Genomic DNA, 22143 nt, shown 5'->3' with positions numbered 1-22143 from the left:
TGCTTTATAAAGAAACAGATGTACTTCAGAACACACTGATGGTTGGCACCAACTTTACCAAGTGATTTCATTATAATTTCCCAAATGGCAGCTGTTGGAGAGAGAATGACTACAGGCAGTATATGAGCAAGACTGGTTTAAACATTGGGAAAAGAGAAGAATACTACAAAGAAAGATTACATCTTTACTTTTTTTTTAACCTATTCCAATTTTTATAATACACAATGCTGCAAGAAAAAAGGGAAAGATCTGCAGGTAATACTTCGGGAGATCTTTTAGTCCAGCCACCTCATTTTACGATTGATAGATAGAACCATACCTCAGAGGGGTTAAATGATTTGTCCAATGACAGAGAGATGGCAGGTGGCAAAAATGTTGTCAGATCCCGAGTTTACCATTTCCCAGTCCTGCTCTCCTTCTAAGAATACAATACAGCCTCCTCAACGGGAAACAAGTTTCACAAATGTTTCTAACAAGAAAAGTCCATTAAAATATTGAGTGTTTTGGAAACAATAATTCATTTCTATATTTTCTAATTTCATCAAGGTGAACTTTTGTAAGGAATATCCATCATAGTCAGAGTCTAGAAATGCCCTTGCCTGGTGGCCACAGATGACAGACACCTTTTGACAGTAAGTAAAATGGAATGCAGAATGCAAACCATTAAATGAATCCATGTTTTTGCATTACACACATCTTGCAGTCACAATGAACATCAAAAGACACCCCAGTTGTCTTGTTGGATATAAAGCAATCTTTGAGAAATGGACATCTAGCAATGCCTGCATTCTGATAGGGTAAGTGAAGCTTCTGGTTCCTTCATAGTTCTTTATCCTTTCCCATCTGTGAGTATAAGGCCCCTCTCATTTTGGACAGCAATGTGTACAGGCCAAGCCTTCTGTTTTAACAGGGCTTAAGTTTTAAAAGAAAAGGAAGTTATAAATTAAGGTAGTGTTAGGGTTTCATGTTGTTCCCTTACCACTGTTTTCCCGAGGTATAATCAATTAAAAAAATTTTTTTAATTTTTCAACATTCTCTTCATTCAATTGTGAAACTCAAGGGCTCTGCTTTGGTACAGGATCAACTTAAATATACTTTCAAAACAAATATTTAATAGTTTACAATTAAGACAGAAAATGTGTACTTAAATATATTTAATAATAAATTAGTCAATGGTTTCACGTCCAGTAACCTCTCTTCTGACATAGCACATATCCCTGTGACCAGGGGTTGATTCCCAACAAGGAAAGAAAGGAGAATTTCAAATCCCAACTCTCCCCAGCACCAAATAACAACAAAATCAAAACTTAATTTTAAAAATTAAAAATGCAGTATAAAAAGTGAGCTGTAACTCAATTCAAATGATAAAATGTATATAACGTGTACAGCATAGGGTCCAGCTTATATGAAGAAAGGTCTAATAAATATTCTCTCAATTTAACGCTGCTTTAAGCATACAAACACATTGCTGTATAAACATTCTTTCCCACCTTCTTCCACTCCCAAAACCATTCCTAGGCACCCTTTTTAAAGTTAGTAGTGATTGTTTTGCAAAGCAATAGTACAAAATCTTGGCTTTGTAGCTACATTCTGAATATCATGCCCTTTTCTCTGAAAGCCTTTTTACTCCTAAAAGGCACACAGTTTCAAGCATCCCCCACTCACTGAGTGCTGCCGCTACTGATTTAACTTCCTTACTAGCTCACAGCATATATGCAGGTAGAGAATAGTGGCCAAATTCTTCTGGGGATCCTTAATGTAATAATCATCTTCCACCCATACAGAAGTCAGTTCAATATTTTAAGCCCCTCAAGACAAAACACATATTGAAATTTACAAAAAATAATCAGAATACTTTGATATTTTTGGTAAAAAAAAATCCTTAACCATCCTAAAAAAGGCTACAAAGATAGTCTTTCAAATTCAAAAGTAATTATTTTAAACCAATTAACACTATAAGGTTAAGCATTAGACAAAGGTATTCTCACTACCTAAATAAGTCTATTCATATTTTATTAGAGTTCTTACCTATGGTAGTTCTTAAAATAATTGACACTTTGTTTTCTAATAGACTCTTGCAAAACTTCAGACTTGCTACCACAGAATTCTTCTCCAACTTGCATCAACCTAGTTGGACAGAAAGATTTACGTAAATTTCAGCAACATGTTTATTATAGGGAAAAAAGTACAGGTCATCTTTATTCAAAGATAACAAATCATAAAAATTTGGATGTTTGAAGAAATTCTAAAGATCACATTCATTACAGTTTACAAACATCCAAAGGGCAAAAATATTTAAACACACTCACACATAAACCTAGCAGAAATTAGACTATGAATGTTCAATTATCTTTACTTCCATTAAGTTATACATTACAACTCAGTGATTCATGATTTCATTGATTATCATGGTTCAATGAATCAAACTAAAGAATAAGATCTCAAACACTACCTGCTGATTATATCCAAAACAAAGATGAAGTCATCATATTTGAATATTGACAAATCAGTTCCAAGCAAGTAGGTTTTTACTTTTAGCTGAACATCCTATAAAAAAAAATAAATATTTCAAGTAAATTCAAAATATAGAAAATAAGTTCTCAGAGCCATTTTTTGTATAGTTACACATTAAAATGAGACAGGAATAGATTCTGAACTTGATAAAAAAAAATATCTAGTTAGGCTAATAGTCAACATATTTAGGGTGATATCATAGAGACAATTCCATGAACATCAGATATAAAAATAGTACAGACTTGGGGCTTCCCTGGTGGCGCAGTGGTTAAGAATCTGCCTGCCAATGCAGGGGACACGGGTTCGAGCCCTGGTCCAGGAAGATCCCACATTCCACGGAGCAACTAAGCCCGTGCACCACAACTACTGAGCCTGCACTCTAGAGCCCGTAAGCCACAACTACTGAGCCCACGTGCCACAACTACTGAGCCTGTGTGTCACAACTACTGAAGCCCGCACGCCTAGAGCCCGTGCTCCGCTACAAGAGAAGCCACCGCAGTGAGAAGCCCACATACCACAACGAAGAGTAGCCCCTGTTCACCACAACTAGAGAAAGCCCATGCAGCAACAAAGACTCAATGCAACTAAAAATAAATAAATTAACTAATTAAAAAAAAATAGTACGCAACACAATCATCACTACTAATACACACACACATGCAAGATAAGAATTATGTCCTCATACTAGATATACTGATAAAAATCATCGGGCATGGTTCAGTAAGCTAGAAACCCCAAAATAATCAATTCAAAAATAATTAGAATTAATAAGATATTGTGTGAAGTGTTTAAGTACAGTATATAAAAATTAATAGTTTTCACGTATACCTGGCTGAAGCACCTAAAAATGGAGAGATTTCTTTTAAAACAAATATTGAAAATACAATATACTTAGGAATAACTTTAATAAGAGCTATCAGACCTATAACAAAAAACTAACAATTCTAATGGGATACAAAAGAAATTTCCATAAATTGAGAGTCAAGGGACTGAATACCTAAATACTGTAAATATGTCAATTTATCCAAGTTAATGTAGGGATACAGTGAAATTCTAACCAAAATCACACACACACAAAAACTTTTCTTCTCAACAATTATTCTAAAATTCACTAGAAATAATAAATAGACAATAACCTCTTTTTTAAAAACAGCACTTTGAAAGGATGAAGTTATCAGGGATGATGGAGGACTTGTACCACCTATATTAAATATATTAAAAACTACCCCCAAAACACTAGCAATATAGAGAAAAGTCAATGGAATAGGAAAAATAAATCAGAAACAGTGCTAATATACACATAAAAGCTTAATAAACAGCAGTAAAAACTACTGTTTTCTGATTATTTACTTTTGTCAAGCATTATACTAAGAACTTTATATATTATCTTTATTTTTACAACTAAAACATGACAGAAAAACATTTAAAATAAAGTCAAGGATTTATCAGGAAAATATGAACAAAATAAATACAGCAATGGTAATAATAAAGCAAACTAGAATTCACTGCAAAATGCCTAAGGAGAAAAGAGCTATTTTTTTAAATTAATAAAGAGAATTATGTACAATGAGGGTAAGTAAAGTGGTTATTAGCATTGCATCATCAATCAACATGGCATCCGAGTATAAAAACAAAAGCTGTTAGAAATAAAAGAAAAACCTGACAAAAACTACAATCATTCTGGAAGATTAAAACTCCTCCCGCAGAACAGCACAGACCAAGAAAACCACAACCAAATAAGAATATAGATGAGAATAATACATATAAATAATAAACTGCTTTAATTTACATAGAGAACCTAATTCCCAATACAAAGAAGAAATACATGGTTATTTTTCAAATGCCCCAGGAAGAACTTTAAAAGTGGGTGGTTTATTAGGCTGTAAAGAAAATCTCAAAATCACAGAAAGAAGAAATACTCCAACCCTAATTTTCTATAGTAAAAGAAAGAAATAATAAGCATTTTAAAACTGTCACTTCTCACATATCAAATATTTAAAGACTAAAAAGAAAATCTTGAAAGACCAAGACTTTCATAGGGTTGGATATGTAAGCTCCACGAGGTCAAGGACCATGCTTTCACCACGGTTCTTAAACTCACAAACAGTACGATACACATATTATGACTGATACAACCTTTTTCCCTTAAAGGTTCTGACTTAGTTAAAATGCATGGAAAATTTGCAACAATATTCTCAAAACTGAAAAGTTTTTATAATAATTATCAAGGTGATTATGATTCTGAGTTTAGTTTTATGTCAGAAATATTAACTACCTTCTTATGCTTCTCAATCATCTATCATCTCTATAATAAATTTATGATGTCAATAAACTGTCACATGCTCACTTGTGCTTTGGAATTTAGCATTTCAGATATTAGAAATATATTATGGTATGTATAGTATATATTATATAACATCCCCAGTGGGGTCTAGGGCAGTATCCCAAAATAAAACACATTTATATCCCTTCAACATATGAATGTTCAACTTAATGGGATAAATAAATACTACAAAAAGCCAAATGACAATTCTGGTCAGACTGTGCTATCAAATGAATTCAATTCCTGCCAGGTTTTGTCTGCCAGATGTGTTCTCAAAAAACATTTATTTTTCAGAGCTTTTGCCTTTTTCAATTGCATTGAGCTCCGTAATTTCAATTTAACAAATACTAATGAGTTCCTAACGTACACAAAGTCCTGTGTAGAACTGGATGAGAATTGGGGTTGGAGAATTGGGGTTCAAGGGACTTGAAGTGGGTGGAGATGAAGATATTCTAAAACTTGAAACCTACAACATAATTATCTATATTCAAAAGCATGATGACTTTCATTAAACTGCCAAACACTTAAATGATAATAGCTTTACTAAATCTTACATTTAACAGATATTCCTATATCAAGAATGACATCAGGTTGCCAGATTGAATAGAAACTAGCTATATAAAATACCAGGCCAATAATCCAAAGTACTTTGAATTACCAGAAATTCTATCATAGATTCTACAATTTCAACAAAGTATAATTAGAGCCTGTTAGAAGACTAAATCAGAAACAACTCATATCTGACACTAGAGAATGAGATTTTCCTTTCTGTTATATATAACATTCAGAAAAAAGTCAGCCCCAACCCATAATTAATGGGAAACTAAAAATTTGTTTCATATGGTCATATTAGAAAACACAAAAGGCAAAGCTCTTACCACTATCACATATTTAAATATTAAAGTATAAATTCAAATAGCATATCTGCAATAGAAAGTTATCAAAAGTTAGAAGAGCACTAAATTATAACTGCTAAGTGATTCTTGAGGAAATTTATGTTTTCAGTATATATTTTCCTAAACATTTTTTTCAAAAGAAATCCTATAAAAGGTTTTCGAACTAAACATCAGCTTCATTAGAAAAATAAAAAATACATTTTAAAAGACCATAATATGGTCAAAGTGTCTATCGTCTTCTAAATTTTGAAGCAGTCCAAAAAGAACAAAGTTACCATCAAAGAAATTACACTTATCTAGGAAGTGAAAATTTTTAACAAATTAACAAATTTAGTTATCTGATAACAACTAAGCTACTAAACTGCTAAAGAAAAGCCAAGGAATACACATTCAATCAATAAATACATAAGATTCACTCAAGGCACAAAAATCACTGACTTAGAATTCTTCATTCTGTTCTAGACTCCAACCCAACTATGTCATCTATTATATAGTTATCCTTTTCCTAAAATTAATAGAAAAGGAAAAAAACACACACAAAATAAACAGTATCTCAATAAGAAAACAACTTCTTTAGGAAAGCACAAATCTGTTAGGTCACTAAAAGCAAAATGTAATCAAGGAATATTTCCAATGGATATTTTCAAATTAAAACTTTTTCTACTGCCACTTATAGTCAAATATAATTGACAACTAAATTACAGAACTCAAATGGTAGACTTATTCCAAAGAAAAACTAACACATGATTAGATCTGCAGGGAAAACAAATACAGAAAACTTAAATACTGAATTTCTAAAACAACTTTGACATGAAGGTTTCTATTGCTTTTGTAAAAAAATAGTTTAAAAAAACCAAACCTGCCATATTCGTGTAAGTCCATGTTCTAATTTCTTTTTTATGTAGCCACGATCAAAATTTGTTTCTTCAGTACCCATCATATTACTCCCTTCTGAAAATAAAAGATGGTATATGTTTTAAAATTTGCTTCACATTTTTGTTTTCAAAAAAAAAAATTTGGATTCTCATATATTGTAAGCATGTGTAAAATACAGACAATATTCTCAATATTTATACAACCAAAACAATGTCAAAAAGTAGAAATTAGGATTAAACTCATTTGATAAGATAGACAAATTCAGACTCTGAAATGTTAAGTACTTTACACCTAAGACCACTCAGCTTATACATGATTATAGCTGGGATTCCAACTTGGGTAGTGTGATCCCAGAAACCAGATTCTTAATGACCCATATACTGCCTACTGCCAGGGCATTACAGGACCAACTAACCCAATTTTCAATTAATATGCATGTTAACAAGAGTGCAGAGTGCAAAACTGCTCATGCAGTGAGGCAATGATGCATGCATTTTATATTTTTCATGATCCAGAATACTTTTATCCATTCCAGGTAAATAATCTAACAATGTCCAGTTCAACAGGTAAGATCAATGAGCTGCCTCAAAATAATTCTCCCCCTAAAAGCAACTGAAAATACACATACACATTATATTTTAAAAATTATGCCTTTGTGCAAGTAAACTGTGCAGAACAACTGAGGATATGATCTCATCTTAGGCTAGCAGGGTATCCACTGGTAAGCAGCAAAAGGCCCTTTCATAGGCCAGGCCCCAGATACATGCCTAATGTACTTGTGACTACTCCTACAGCTTAAGCCATATCATCTGTATGGTCTGGCTATGAGGAACCCAGCAGCTCAGAGCAGTGCACCTGAGCTACAGCTTTAGTTTATTTAGAATGGTGAAGTGTTAGGACACCAGTAGTATCACTAGAGAACAACAACGGATGAACTCTAGAGGCCCTTTCAGCTGTATGAAGTTCTGTGAAGAATAACTTTTGAATTACTGATTCCTACAATTTTAGTCCTTAATGTGAATAAGAAAGGAAGAATTCCCGGTGAACAAATAACTTTTTACAGTACTAGATATTGTCACCTGACTATTAGACTGATCAGAGCCCTCAACATTCTTAAATTATACAGATTAGGGTGAAGGAATTTTAGCAAATAGGACTAAGTATAGAAGGTTCAAATAGAGTTTTTTTTTAATTTATTTATTTTATTATTTTTGGCTGCGTTGGGCCTTGGTTGCTGCGTACGGGCGGCATGTGGGATCTTCCTGGACCAGGACTCAAACCCGTGTCCCCTGCATTGGCAGGCAGATTCTTAACCTCTGCACCACCAGGGAAGCCCTCAAATAGAGTTTTAAGTTTGAATCTATACCCCAATGAAAATGCATACAATACATAATACCTGTAAACTATTAGCCTGAAGCAAAAAGCGAGCTTCACCATGATAAGTATATATTGTCTTCTATACTCTTATATCTAAAGTATGTATTAATTTTGTTCCAAACTTTTCCTTTGGTTTCTCCTTAAATAATGTACTAGAAAAAGGAAAAGAGGTGCTGAGATATCTAAACTGGTACCATATCTAGAAAAAAAGAAAGGTTGCCAAAACAAGATAAACTTTGTGGGGAAAAAATCCCTTAAGCCCAGGAATTCCCTAAGTAAAATGAAATTTAAAAAAAAAAAAAAGGGCCTATAGACATTTCATTATTATTATAATCATCTCTTGATCCATTTCCTTTGATGATATTAACAACAACCAGTGTAAGCACTTTCAAATTTTCTCTAAACTTTATAGCAATCCTACAGGTAGATGTGTTACTATATTATGAAGCTTTTTGTTTGTTTTGTTTTCTTAACCTATCATTTTAAGGAGCAAACTGAGGCCTGGAGATGATAAAGTGACCTATTCACATTCTCGCCTTTGGTAAATGGCAGTCAAACTTTGAAGCGAGGTATCTCTGACTGCAAAGCCCATACTCTCAGAGGTAGTAGACGAGTTGGGTAAAAATACCCAACTGGCCTAGTCTGGCCTAGAATCCTGGCTCAATGCCCCCCGTTTTCTACTTTCTCCTTTCTCTCTCTTTCTTTAAACCCCTTCCTCCCTCAACAATATTTCTAAAAGAATGAAAATCCTTCCACAGAATTTATCTTTCTTATTTTTTGCTATCTATATTTATGAGCTTCTTATGAGTTAAGATAAATATTAAACGTGTGTCTTCTATACTACCAAAATCCTATGTTTAATCAAACTAAGATTTGCGCATTCCTCCACCCACACAATCACAGAAACCAAACACTTCAGAAATTAGAAGTTATTAGAATAACTTGATTGACTAGCTATATTAAACTGTATGTAATACAAGAAAACAGGTACAGTATAATTTATTTTGCCCATACTAAATACTGGTAGACTCATTTATTACTTTAAAAAGTATTTTGAATACTTAATCTTAGCTATTGTTCAAGGATAATCACTTAAGATATATAATTACATGAAGTAATTTAAACATGCCTAGTTAATATAACTTCTCAAAGATTTTCTCTTTATGACTATACCATAAACATTTAAAGTTGTATTTTGCTTGCAAAGATGGTATTTAAAAACATCATTTTTTATGAAATTTTTATGTCCTGCTATCTATTTTCAGGAAGAAAAGTATCAGTATAATTATTAATTCTTAGAATCTAGTTTTATTAGTACAACTTGAAAATTAGCAAAAAAGACTTAATATTGAACATTAGCATTAATTTTGTAGTAAATTTGGACAGACCAATGGCCTACCTAGTTTGCAACTCATTTTTTTTTAAAAGCTCTTTCTTAATAACTTAGTCCTAAGGTCATCACCACATATTCCTGGAAACTTGTAATACCTATCACATAAGAAGTCCTTCGGCCCAGTTAATCCCCAAAGGTAATGGAGTTTTTATAGCAGCTGAATCACTTTCTCTGGTGAACATTTAACCTATGGTCATCGTGGTCCCTGAAATTCTAAAAGTATAGCTGTCCCTTTTCTTTCTCCTTACTCCAGAAATACGGCATATTTATAGTTCAGTTTTTAAAATCAAATCAAAATAATTTCCTACCAGAAGCAGAAGTAGTATCTTCACTGTCATGCTTTTCATGCCATTCCATAGTTCTGTAATAGCTGAGCATAACCTCCCACAGTGCTTTGCACAGGTCAGCAAGGCATGGAATATAGCTGTCTGGTGTAACATGCTGAAGAAAATGACAAGAGCCAACTTTCAAATTATCATGTTTAACACAAAGTTAATCAAAATAAAATGTTATGGTGTCAATCAAATGCACTCAAGAATTAGATAAGAAAATTTCTTCCACTGATATATCTAAAAAGAAAGTTCAATGGCAAGAAAATTTTGTTCAAGTAATTCCTATTTCAACATGGCTTTTTAGTATTCATTAGGAGTATCAGTCCATATACTATGAATCCACATACTACTGAATGGCAAGTGCTCTCATAACCAGGAGTGCAAACTTCCCCAAATATATTTTTTTCAAAGCCATGTTCTTAGCATGAAATGCAGCTTTACACTCACCCTTGGACCCAAGTTACAACTTGCAAAAAGGTGGTCATAATTTACAAGTCAATCATTTTATTTATGTAAATTAAGTAAGTAACTTTGACAATCTGCAAATTCTGTAAATCACATTGATATAGATATTTCATATTTGACAACAGCATTTTAAAATGTTTTGTATAACATGGCTATGAAACAATATGTGGTCCAAAATCTTCTCCCTAAAGGAAATGCATGGATTTTTCTCCCTCTATCCTTTGTAAAAACTATCAGTTTCTCATTCTGTCCTTTTTTTCTGCAGGTAGAATAATGCCTCGATTCTATTTTGCAGGCTTTCTGTCTGTCACAGTGGAGCATCTGCTCCATCATTTGAGATTTCGTAGCATTTCTTCAATTTGTAATCAAACAACCACAACTGATCATGCTGATAAAACAGTGAAAGGCTAATAAGACTATGATCCAAGCCCTCCAAAATAAATAGCTAGTAGAAATAAGCTATATAGAAAGTATAGCTATGGTGTTATTGATGCTCAGGAAATCCCAGTTGGTAGTCGTCCTCTCTCTTTCAAAAAGTATTTTTTCTCTCCATAATGATTTCCCCCTCCTCTAAATTCCCCATTTACTAAAACATTCATTCATCAAGCAATTAATAAAAATACTAATTTGTATGACTCAGCAAGTATACTTTTGTATAGGCATGTCAAATCTCTGAAACTCAACTAAGAAGTAGTAAAATAAAGGCGCTGTTAACCACTGGAGTCAGGCTGCCCAAGTGGGGCTTATGCCAAGAACAGTACAACGGTTCAATCTTATAGGATCGATTAACAATCTGTCACATTAATAGGTCTAAGAAGAAAAACAAAATGATTGTCCCCAAACATGCTGAAAACCCTTTTTCAGGGTTTGACAAAATTCAACAGTCATTCCTAATAATAACTCATGAGAAAATAAAAACAGATAAACATTTCCCTAAGATGAGGAAGCTTTAGTGCATATCCACTGTGGTCAGGAAGAAGACAAGAATGTCCACTATCTCCACTACTTTTTTTTTTTTTTTTGCGGTACGCAGGCCCCTCACCGCTGTGGCCTCTCCCATTGTGGACCACAGGCTCCGGACGCACAGGTCCAGCGGCCATGGCTCACAGGCCCAGCCGCTCCGCTGCATGTGAGATCTTCCCGGACCGGGGCACGAACCCGCATCCCCTTCATTGGCAGGCGGACCCTCAACCACTGTGCCACCAGGGAAGCCCTCCACGACTTTTTAACAATGTTCTTGAGGTACTAGCCAATGCAATTAGACTAGAGAAAATGATAAGACGCAAAAGAACAGGAAAAGAAGAAATAAAACTACTTCTATCTGTAAATGACATAATATACCTAGAATATAATTCCTAGAGAATGAATGATGAAACTCAAACAGTAAAAGAATCAGCAAAGGGCTTCCCTGGTGGCGCAGTGGTTGAGAGTCCGCCTGCCGATGCAGGGGACACTGTTCGTGCCCCGGTCCGGGAGGACCCCACATGCTGTGGAGCGGCTAGGCCCGTGAGCCATGGCCGCTGAGCCTGCGCGTCCGGAGCGTGTGCTCCGCAACGGGAGAGGCCACAACAGTGAGAGGCCCGCGTACCGCAAAAAAATAAAAAAAATAAAAAAATTCAGCAAGTAGCAGGTTATAAAATTAACATATAAAAATAACAGAATTCATATACACAAATAATAACTATTTAGAAGATACAATTAATGAGAAATCACTTATAATAAAAAAGATAAAAATTTTAGGAATAAACTTAACAAAAAATGATCCAAAATTCTATGAAGAAAACTGAAAGACATGGGCTTCCATGGTGGCGCAGTGGTTGAGAGTCCGCCTGCCAATGCAGGGGACGTGGGTTCGTGCCCAGTCCAGGAAGATCCCACATGCCGCGGAGCGGCTGGGCCCGTGAGCCATGGCTGCTGAGCCTGCGTGTCTGGAGCCTGTGCTCCACAACGGGAGGGGCCGCAGCGGTGAGAGGCCCGCGTAATGCAAAAAAAAAAAAAACTGAAAAACATAAAGGTAGACTTGAACAAATAGAAAGACATCCCTCACTCTTGGTTAGGATGTCTCAACATCAGAGATGTCAGTTCTCCCTAGGTTAATTTATGAATTTACTGAGATACCAATAAAAACAATCCAGAAATAGATCTAGCCTCATATAAAAATATGGTATATGATAAAGATAGCATCTCATATCACTTAAGTGAAGACAGTCTTTTTCATTAATAGTGTTGGGACAACTGGATGGTCAGTTGGAAAAGACTAAATTAGATCTACTCCTCACACCACCCACAGGAACAAACTCCAAATGGATAAGACAGCTGAACCTAAAAAATAAAACTATACTAGCACCCAAAGAAAACATGAGTTAATTCTTCTCTCACCTTGATATAGGTAAAGGCTTTGTAATTATGATTCAAAATTCAGTGGTAATAAAAGTAAAATTTGATAAATTTTACTACATAAAAATTTTTATAAATTTTGTATAACAACAAAAAAACAACAGTAAACAAATCAAATGATAAACTTGAAAAAAGTATTCACAATACATGTCACAATAAAAAAAATCTCACATTTATAATGAACACTTAAAGATTTGGGGGGAAAAGACCAAAAATCCTATAGAAAAATGGGAAGAAGATATAAACACACTTAACAGAGATATAAAGATGGCCCTTAAATATTTGAAAACATATCCAACTTCACTCATAATAGGGCAAATGTAAATTAAAACTACAGTAAGAAACAAATTCTCACTCATCAGATCAGTGAAAATTTTAAAGCTGACCATTAACAAAGATTCTCCCCTTGACCAAACTCTAGCCGGCTCCCTGAGCCCTCTCCTTCAATAGTCCTCAATCTTGACCTACAAAGAATTGAACAAGACACTAATGTAGTTTCTAGCAGCTCACGGCCACAACTCTAGGATGACCCTAGCACCCCTTAAAGTGCTTGCCTGAGAAAAGTCAAGGCTGCCAAAAGAATATATTGTTTGTTCCAGCTAAAACCTGAAGATAGGGCCCCTGTCTCCCAGTCTCTGAGGGAGAAGGTGGGAGCCTAACCCAGATGGGTTTCACATGAACCAAGCCCCCTTTTTTTTTGTAATTTTTCACTTCCTTGCTTCTTCTGAGCCCCTGCTCATCCCCCTTCCTAGTCCCTCTTTCTCCCTTTACAATGCCCAGTGATGCCTGTACAAATGGAAGCTGAGTTCAGTTCACAATGGATTCTTTTCCCCATTACAACAGTATATTACTGATTGAAATCTGTCCATACCACTTTAGCGTCCAGTTTTGTTTATCTTTGATACCATATATACTCTGTTGGCAAGGCTGTGAACAAAAAAAACAGGAACTCTCATCCACTGCTGGTGGGAACACAAAACGATACAATCCTCTGGAAATGAATTTGACATTATCTAACAAAACCACACTGTCTAACAAAACTACATGTGTATTTTCCCTTTGACCCAGCAATCTCACTTCTAGGAATTTATCCTGAAGGTGTACTTCAAACAATGTAAAAACACATATGCACAAGGTTATTCGTTGAAGGATTATCTGTAACTGCAAAATACTGGAATCTATCTAAATGTCCAAACACAGGAGATCAGCTGGATAAACTTCACACACACAAAAGAGCACTTTGCAACTGTGAAAAATAATGATAAGCAGACATATACATTTTAAAAAATTTTTAAATAAAAAATTTTCCCTTTCATATGATACATATACACGTGAGAAAGGGAAAAGTTTTTATATATATATGTATGTCATAAGAAATAGAAAAAAAATTAATGATATATTTGCCTATCATCAAAAAAATAAACACAGTGAATATAAAGAAGAAAACACTGAAGTCAGTTACCTGTAAGAGGTGGCGTGGGGAATAAAAATGGAAGGAACACAGGAGGGAGTGACACTTCTGAGAATACCGTATTGGCTATGGGTACCTATTTGCAGAAAAATTAGAATAGCTATCCAGATTTACACATGGCTTGCAGAGATCAACACAAATATTTCTGCATATTTATGCCATAATTTGGGGTAACTTTTTATGTCGACTTTCCCTGTTTACTATTATAATTACTACCTTTACAATGAACCAGTCTTGCTTTTTTCCTTGGTTTATTTTTACCACATCATTACAACTGACATAGCTCTCATACCACACACATGTAATGAAAACCGATAATGATGCACAAGGTCAGGAAAAAGCTAAAAGCAGAGGACAAAGAAAAGCAAAAATCACAAAAACATTCTGGGCTGCAACTCAAAAATCATTCACCGGAATAAAGGTACTCTTCTACAAACTTTCATAAACTCAACTTTGCATAAATTTGTGTTTATATTATGCAAATAAATTTAATCTAATTATATCCCAACATATCTTTCTGACAGATAAAAGGAAGGCAGTGTTAGTCTTATTTTTCCCAAAGAAAAATAACTATACAAATAATTGTGCTATAGCCCACCAATTAACTTTTATAATACTTGCCACAGTTTAACAAACCAGAAAATTGAAACTTGGAACTACTACCTTCTATTCTCCACCCAACCACTGTCTAGCTATATCATTTGCCTATTTATTCAAGGAAAAGGAGGTTCTTTACTGTGTTAACTCTTGACTATTTGCTAAACTTTAATGGGTTTGGATGACAGTATACACACAGAAATGTTTATAGGAAATTTTTTTCAGAAAACGTTGAAATTATTTAGTGAAATTATACCAAGCTTTTTCTCACCAAACTTACTCAAGTGTAAATAATTCACAAATCTAGCTAGGCCAGTGCCCACGTCTAAAAATCTCCCAAACTTATCTTCAAATATGTTCATATGTACAAACATAAGACTATGATGTACTGAGCAAGATGATTCTTACCTACATTTATATTCTAAAACAAAACAAATGTATAGATTCATTACACTAAATACACAGAAAGTAAATAGTTTACGAAAAAAGGCAAAGTGGGATAGATATATAAATATAGTTTTTAATAGATTTAAGCCAAAATGTGTTCATCTCTGTACTTGAAGACTATGCTGACAATAAGAGTCATTTCATGCAAATCAAAACTACAATGAGATATCATCTCACACCAGTCAGAATGGCCATCATCAAAAAATCTAGAAACAATAAATGCTGAAGAGGGTGTGGAGAAAAGGCAACACTCTTGCACGGCTGGTGGGAATGTGAATTGGTACAGCCACTATGGAGAACAGTATGGAGGTTCCTTAAAAAACTACAAATAGAACTACCATATGACCCAGCAATCCCACTACTGGGCATATACCCTGAGAAAACCATAATTCAAAAAGAGTCATGTACCAAAATGTTCATTGCAGCTCTATTTACAATAGCCCGGAGATGGAAACAACCTAAGTGCCCATCATCGGATGAATGGATAAAGAAGATGTGGCACATATATACAATGGAATATTACTCAGCCATAAAAAGAAATGAAATTGAGCTATTTGTAATGAGGTGGATAGACCTAGAGTCTGTCATACAAAGTAAGTCAGAAAGAGAAAAACAAATACCGTATGCTAACACATATATATGGAATTTAAGAAAAACAAAATGTCATGAAGAACCCTAGGGGTAAGACAGGAATAAAGACACAGACCTACTAGAGAATGGACTTGAGGATATGGGGAGGGGGAAGGGTGAGCTGTGACAAAGCAAGAGAGAGGCATGGACATATATACACTACCGAACGTAAGGTAGATAGCTAGTGGGAAGCAGCCGCATAGCACAGGGAGATCAGCTCTGTGCTTTGTGACCGCCTGGAGGGGTGGGATAGGGAGGGTGGGAGGGAGGGAGATGCAAAAGGGAAGAGATATGGTAACATATGTATATGTATAACTGATTCACTTTGTTATAAAGCAGAAACTAACACAGCATTGTAAAGCAATTATACTCCAATAAAGATGTAAAAAAAAAGAGTCATTTCATTTTAAAGTTGGACTCCAGAAACCACTTTCCCCTATACTGTGCAATCAACTAGTGTCAATTCTCAAAGCAACAAATGCTTCTGATGCCTTTAATACCTTATCACTAAAATCATTCATAACTAGTGCTCTCTCGTTAATTTATAAAAAATCACCTCCAAATTTCAAATAGAGAAACTTATTACACAGACATGTGTGAACCATAACTATAACAAGACAGATTCAAAGAAACCAACAAATAAGCAAATAATTGTATAAGTAGTCAAAAAATAAAAGGCAGGCCAAGAAGAGAATCTGAGTTTCTGAATTACAACTTCCACTTAGACATCAATCCTTCTTCACACCAGCAGAGCATAACAGAAAGAGAACTAGACAAGAAATTGGAAGCCCTGCATCCCAGCCAGCACCAATTCTACAACTTACCAGTCACATGCCCTTAGATAGTAAACCACTCTGGGTATCTTAGGTTCACCTTTCACGAAACAGTGTTAGAGATTCCTGGATCTGCTACCTCTTCATTGGTTTAATCCATTCACTTATTACTAGATACCTAACACTGCAACTCAGTTCAAGTCCCAATTAATGGGTGATTCCTTTAGTATAAAACCAGGAATACCAAGGCAGAGGAGTGCCATATTGCATTTCCAGTTCAATGTTCTTACCACATAGCAATGATAGCAACGAAAGCCTTGAATTAAGCAATTTAGAAAATATTCACACAGTGAGCCACCCCAAAGAACTAAATAGCATGCCTTAAAATTTTTTTAAGAATATATGGGAAATAGAGGGCTTCCCTGGTGGCGCAGTGGTTGGGAGTCCACCTGCCGATGCAGGGGACGCGGGTTCGTGCCCCGGTCTGGGAAGATCCCACATGCGGCGGAGCGGCTGCGCCCGGGGACCATGGCCACTGGGCCCGCGCGTCCGGAGCCTGTTGCTCCGCGGCGCGAGAGGCCACAGCGGTGAGAGGCCTGCATACCGCAAAAAAAAAAAAAAAGAATATATGGGAAATAGAAATTTACTTATCAAACATTTCTCTGTGTTCCAGAGCTATTTTCCACTTCCATTCTAAAGCTAGTAGTACCAATTTATTCAGGAAAGGTTGAGAGGTGAAAAGAAAAGAGGAAAAAGGTGTAGTATTTCAGAACTACCAAAGATCATGCAGAAAAGGAGGAATATTTTAAGTAACCTAGTTTTTTTTTTTTTTTTGTAACTCACAACCTCCATACAGATAACATACATGTCTAGTAACCAGAGATCACAGGTAACAAATATCCTGGGGGGGTCAGGATTTAGAGAAGATTCACAAATCCAGATGTTACAATGCAAAAAGCTCAACACAGCATTACAACTAACCTTCACTATTCAAACATCAAAAGTCACTCCTTAATCAAATCTTGATTAACACTTTCACAGAATCCACAGATCTGATTTCCAATCTCATCACTATCAGTTAAGAGTAAAACTCTGTACCTCCCATCTCTCCTATTAACCATCCCAACCAACCTACCTGGTCAAAATTAAAATCATGAAGTTAGCTTCTTAAAACGAGCAACATCTCAGCCTTAATTATAAATAATAAATTTAATAAGAATCTAGAGGCCATTTTCACAGAACAGTGTAAATCCAGAAATGAATATATGCAGCCTTTTCAAACCTGAAGCACACAATGAAAAAAATGTCACCTTTTGAAAGGTGCTTCGGTGCAAAGTGGTAAATATGGAAAAAAAAGGCCGCTAAATTTAGCCCTTTAGTTCACATTAATTTACTTTTATACCCATCAGAAATCTCTATTACCAATTACCTCCAAAAATTTCAGGAAGATGATTTTTTTATATTAAAACATCAAAATAAAATTCTTAGGAGTATCCTTAAAGTATTATTATGCTCTTGTTTCACTTTGATTTATCACTCTAATCACATCCTGACAAACATAAAGGGAGCAGATGTTTGGCATCCTCACAGAGATTTAAAACTCGTAGTGCTGCCATCCCCACCCCCATCCAAACACACACACACACACACACACTCACTAATAGATGGATTTCAAAGAAAACAACAAAGGCTTATCAGCATCTTTAGATGAATGCTATTAGCACAGTGAGCTCACATCACCAGAAGCTGCTGGAAAGGACTACTGTTTAGCTGGGAGGTTTCTGGAAATATGTTGCAGGTCAAAACAGCACTAGGCCCAGGGAGCTAAAAATATCTCTGGGAAGGCTGAACTCTGGACCTAAATAAGTGGCTGGGCCAAGCAATTACAAGATCTCTCCAACCTCTAATTACTTCTGCAAGGACCAAGCTGTACAAAATATGAATAGCTTAGGTACTTTCTAATCATTGGAAATCAGAGTGGTGCTCAGTATAGTGAACTGGATGGCACATATTTGGGCATGGGTCCCAACTCTGTGACTGACTTGGTCATGACTCCAGCATTTCACTTCATATATTAATGCCAAGGGATAAAGCAAATAACCTAGAGTCTCTCTGAAGTTTTAAAAACTATGACTCTCCATAGGTAAAATATGCATATGCTATAGCAAAACTTTCCTTATACTAAACCAGATTCATTCATAATTTAAAAACATGAAGTCCGAGCCACAACAATCAGAGAAGAAAAAGAAATAAAAGGAATCCAAGTCAGAAAACAAGAAGTAAAACTGTCACTGTTTGCAGATGACATGATACTATACATAAAAAAATCATAAAGATGCCACCAGAAAACTACTGGTGCTGGTCAATGAATTTGGTAAAGCTGTAGGATACAAAATTAATGCATGAAAGCTCTTGCATTCTTACACACTAACAACGAAAGATCAGAAAGAGAAATTAAGGAAACAATTCCATTTATCAGTGCAACAAAAAGAATAAAATACCTAGGAATAAACCTACCTAAGGAGGCAAAAGACTTGTATGCAGAAAACTGTAAGATAATGATGAAAGAAATCAAAGATGACACAAAGATGGAGAGATAAACCATGTTCTTAGACTGGAAGAATCAATATTGTGAAAATGACTAAAATACCCAAAGCAAGCTACAGATTCAATGCAATCCCTACCAAATTACCAATGGCACTTTTCACAGAATTAGAACAAATTTTTTTTTAATTTTTATGCAAACACAAAAGACCCTGAAGAGCCAAAGCAATCTTGAGAAAGAAAAACAGAACTGGAGGAATCAGGCTGCCTGACTCCAGGCTAAATTACAAAGCTACAAAGTAATCAAGACAGTATGTATGGTACTGGCACAAAAACAGAAATATAGATCAATGAAACAGGATAGAAAGCCCAGAGATAAACCCACGCACCTATGGTCAACTAACCTAAGACAAAGGAGGCAAGGATATACAATGGAGAAAAGACAGTCTCTTCAATAAGCGGTGCTGGGAAAACTGGACAGCTACATGTAAAAGAATGAAATCAGAACATTTCCTAACACCATACACAAAAATAATCTCAAAATGGATTAGAGACCTAAATGTAAGGCCAGACACTATAAAACTCTTAGAGGAAAACATAGGCAGAACACTATATGACATAAATCACAGCAAGATCCTTTTTGACCTCCTAGAGAAATGGAATTAAAAACAAAACTAAACAAATGGGACCTAATGAAACTTCAAAGCTTTTGCACAGCAAAGGAAACCATAAACAAGACGAAAAGACAACCCTCAAAATGGGAGAACATATTTGCAAACAAACCAACGGACAAAGGATTAATCTCCAAAATATATAAACAGTTCATGCAGCTCAATATTTAAAAAACCCAATCCAAAAATGGGCAGAAGACCAACAGATGGCCAAGAAGCACATGAAAAGCTGCTCAACATCACTAATTATTAGAGAAATGCAAATCAAAACTACGATGAGGTATCACCTCACACCAGTCAGAATGGCCATCATCAAAAAATCTACAAACGCCAAATGCTGGAGAGGGTGTGGAGAAAAGGGAACCCTCTTGCACTGTTGGTGGGAATGTAAATTGATACAGCCACTGTGGAGAACAGTATGGAGGTTCCTTAAAAAACTAAAAATAGAACTACCATACAACACAGCAATCCCACTCCTGAGCATATACCCAGAAAAAACTGTAATTCCAAAAGATACACGCACCCCATGTTCACTGCAGCACTATTTACAATAGCCAGGACATGGAAGCAACCTAAATGTCCAACAACAGAGGAATGGATAAAGAAGATGTGGTACGTATATACACTGGAATATTACTCAGCCATAAAAAGGAACAAAATTGTGCCATTTGCAGAGACATGGATAGACCTAGAGTCTGTCATACAGAGTTAAGTCAGTCAGAAAGAGAAAAACAAATATTGTATATTAACACATATATGTGGAATCTAGAAAAATGGTACAAATGAACCTATTTGCAAAGCTGAAATGGAGACACAGACGTAGAGAACAAATGTATGGACACCAAGGGGGGATATGGGGAGTGGGATGCACTGGGAGATTGGGACTGACATATATACACTACTATGTATAAAATAGATAACTAATGAGAACAGACTGTATAGCACAGGGAACTCTACTCAGTGCTCTGTGGTGACCTTAATGGAAAGGAAATCCAAAAAAGAGGGGATATATGTATACATATAGCTGATTCACTTTGTTGTACAGCAGAAACTAACACAACATTGTAAAAAACAAAACAAAACAAAAAACACAACAACACAAACATCTTGGTGAAAAAAGTCATTCTCATCTCCCAGGCATTTTATCATTAATACTAAATATGTATTTACACATGAAGACATATGTAATATGTATGGTGTGAATGATGCCAACTTGGAACTAAGTAACTAGTACCCTCTAAATTGTGAAATACACAGAAGGGGGCTCCTTTACTACCATCCTCAGTTTTGTCTAATTGCTGCTAAATGGCCTTAATCAAATGGAAAGCTTAATACTATAAAACAAGCAAAGCTTGTGTTATCAGAATATATAATTTATCTTTCAAAGTTTCAAGTAATAAAATGCTGTGAAACCCTATGCTAAGATTATCACCAAAAATGGGCAGTATTTAAATGTAAAAAGACCAACTAAGAATATGGTTTCTTGGCAGGTTTTGAGAATGGCTTTTTACCAGTAAATTATTTTGTTTCTGCTGGTAGCTGTGTACCACGTGTTAAAAATAGGTTGGCTCTTTAACATTTACCCCCATCCTACACACACACACACACACACACACACACACACAAAATCACCCAGCAGTCTAAGTTACATTGATAGTTTTAAGGGTTCATAGACTTGGACATCACACCTGAGCCAGTTTCAAGTGACTAGAAAACCCCTTCACTTCCAGCCAAGAGAGGGAAAGCTGGTTACTCAGATAACAGCAGCCCAAAGCATGTTCTCCATAGGCACTCATTAGTTCCAGCGTATGGCAGAAACCACCAAATCATCATACTTGGTTGAATCCAGTTAAACTAAGCCAGACAACCTACTGTTCCTTTCACTTGCCCTATGCTCTTCTTTCATGCCATTGCTCAGGATATTTCCTCTGTATACCTGTACTCAGCCACATACATCGTGCTTCTTGAAATCCAAAACCAACTCAAAACTTGCAGGCTCCTCTTTTGCCTCCTTAAACCCTTAAAGAACTGTGTTGATCCCATTGACACTACTGTATATGTTGTCTGAACTTTTCTTATTCTACCTCTGATCATAATTAGTATGACCTTACTAGGTTTCAAACTCTTTATAACCATATTTACCCTTGCTGAGCTGAACCCATTACTTGACTGATTAACAAAAGCTGGGTAATGACAAGGGAAACTGGTTTACACTAAGTCAGAGCACTAAGAAAGTGGAATCTTGCATCTTCTACCAGCATCCATGAAACAGTAACAGGCTAGCTTGTTAATCTGCAAGTAGGATAAAATTTCAGACCCTTCACAGTTCTTGACAATCCAAAGAGTAAATGGCAGGGAAAAAGGAAGAGACGGATAAACTTTCCTTATCTTTTGATCATTAAGTTTTGAATATTTAAAATTACCAAAACTTATTTTT

General features: G+C 35.4%; 1 protein-coding gene across 2 annotated transcripts in view; it reads right to left on the bottom strand.

The window, feature by feature from the left end:
• Positions 1 to 22143, bottom strand: part of VPS50 (VPS50 subunit of EARP/GARPII complex) — a 135737-nt gene that overhangs the window by 63289 nt on the left and 50305 nt on the right. The window contains exons 13-16 of one of the 2 annotated variants that reach the window (XM_030857259.2): positions 9688 to 9820; positions 6593 to 6684; positions 2453 to 2547; positions 2029 to 2127 (exon numbers count right to left, since the gene is read on the bottom strand). In XM_030857259.2, the coding sequence (XP_030713119.1) occupies positions 2029 to 2127; positions 2453 to 2547; positions 6593 to 6684; positions 9688 to 9820 (419 nt within the window). Of the gene's footprint in view, positions 1 to 2028; positions 2128 to 2452; positions 2548 to 6592; positions 6685 to 9687; positions 9821 to 22143 lie in introns of those variants that run through there. The other variant, XM_060304599.1, reaches the window with a different exon arrangement.

The sequence above is a fragment of the Globicephala melas genome, chromosome 9 (assembly GCF_963455315.2).
Source record: "Globicephala melas chromosome 9, mGloMel1.2, whole genome shotgun sequence".
In the NCBI taxonomy this organism is placed as follows: domain Eukaryota; kingdom Metazoa; phylum Chordata; class Mammalia; order Artiodactyla; family Delphinidae; genus Globicephala; species Globicephala melas.
Note: the sequence above shows the minus strand (reverse complement) of the source record. Positions and strands in the feature narration are given on the sequence as shown.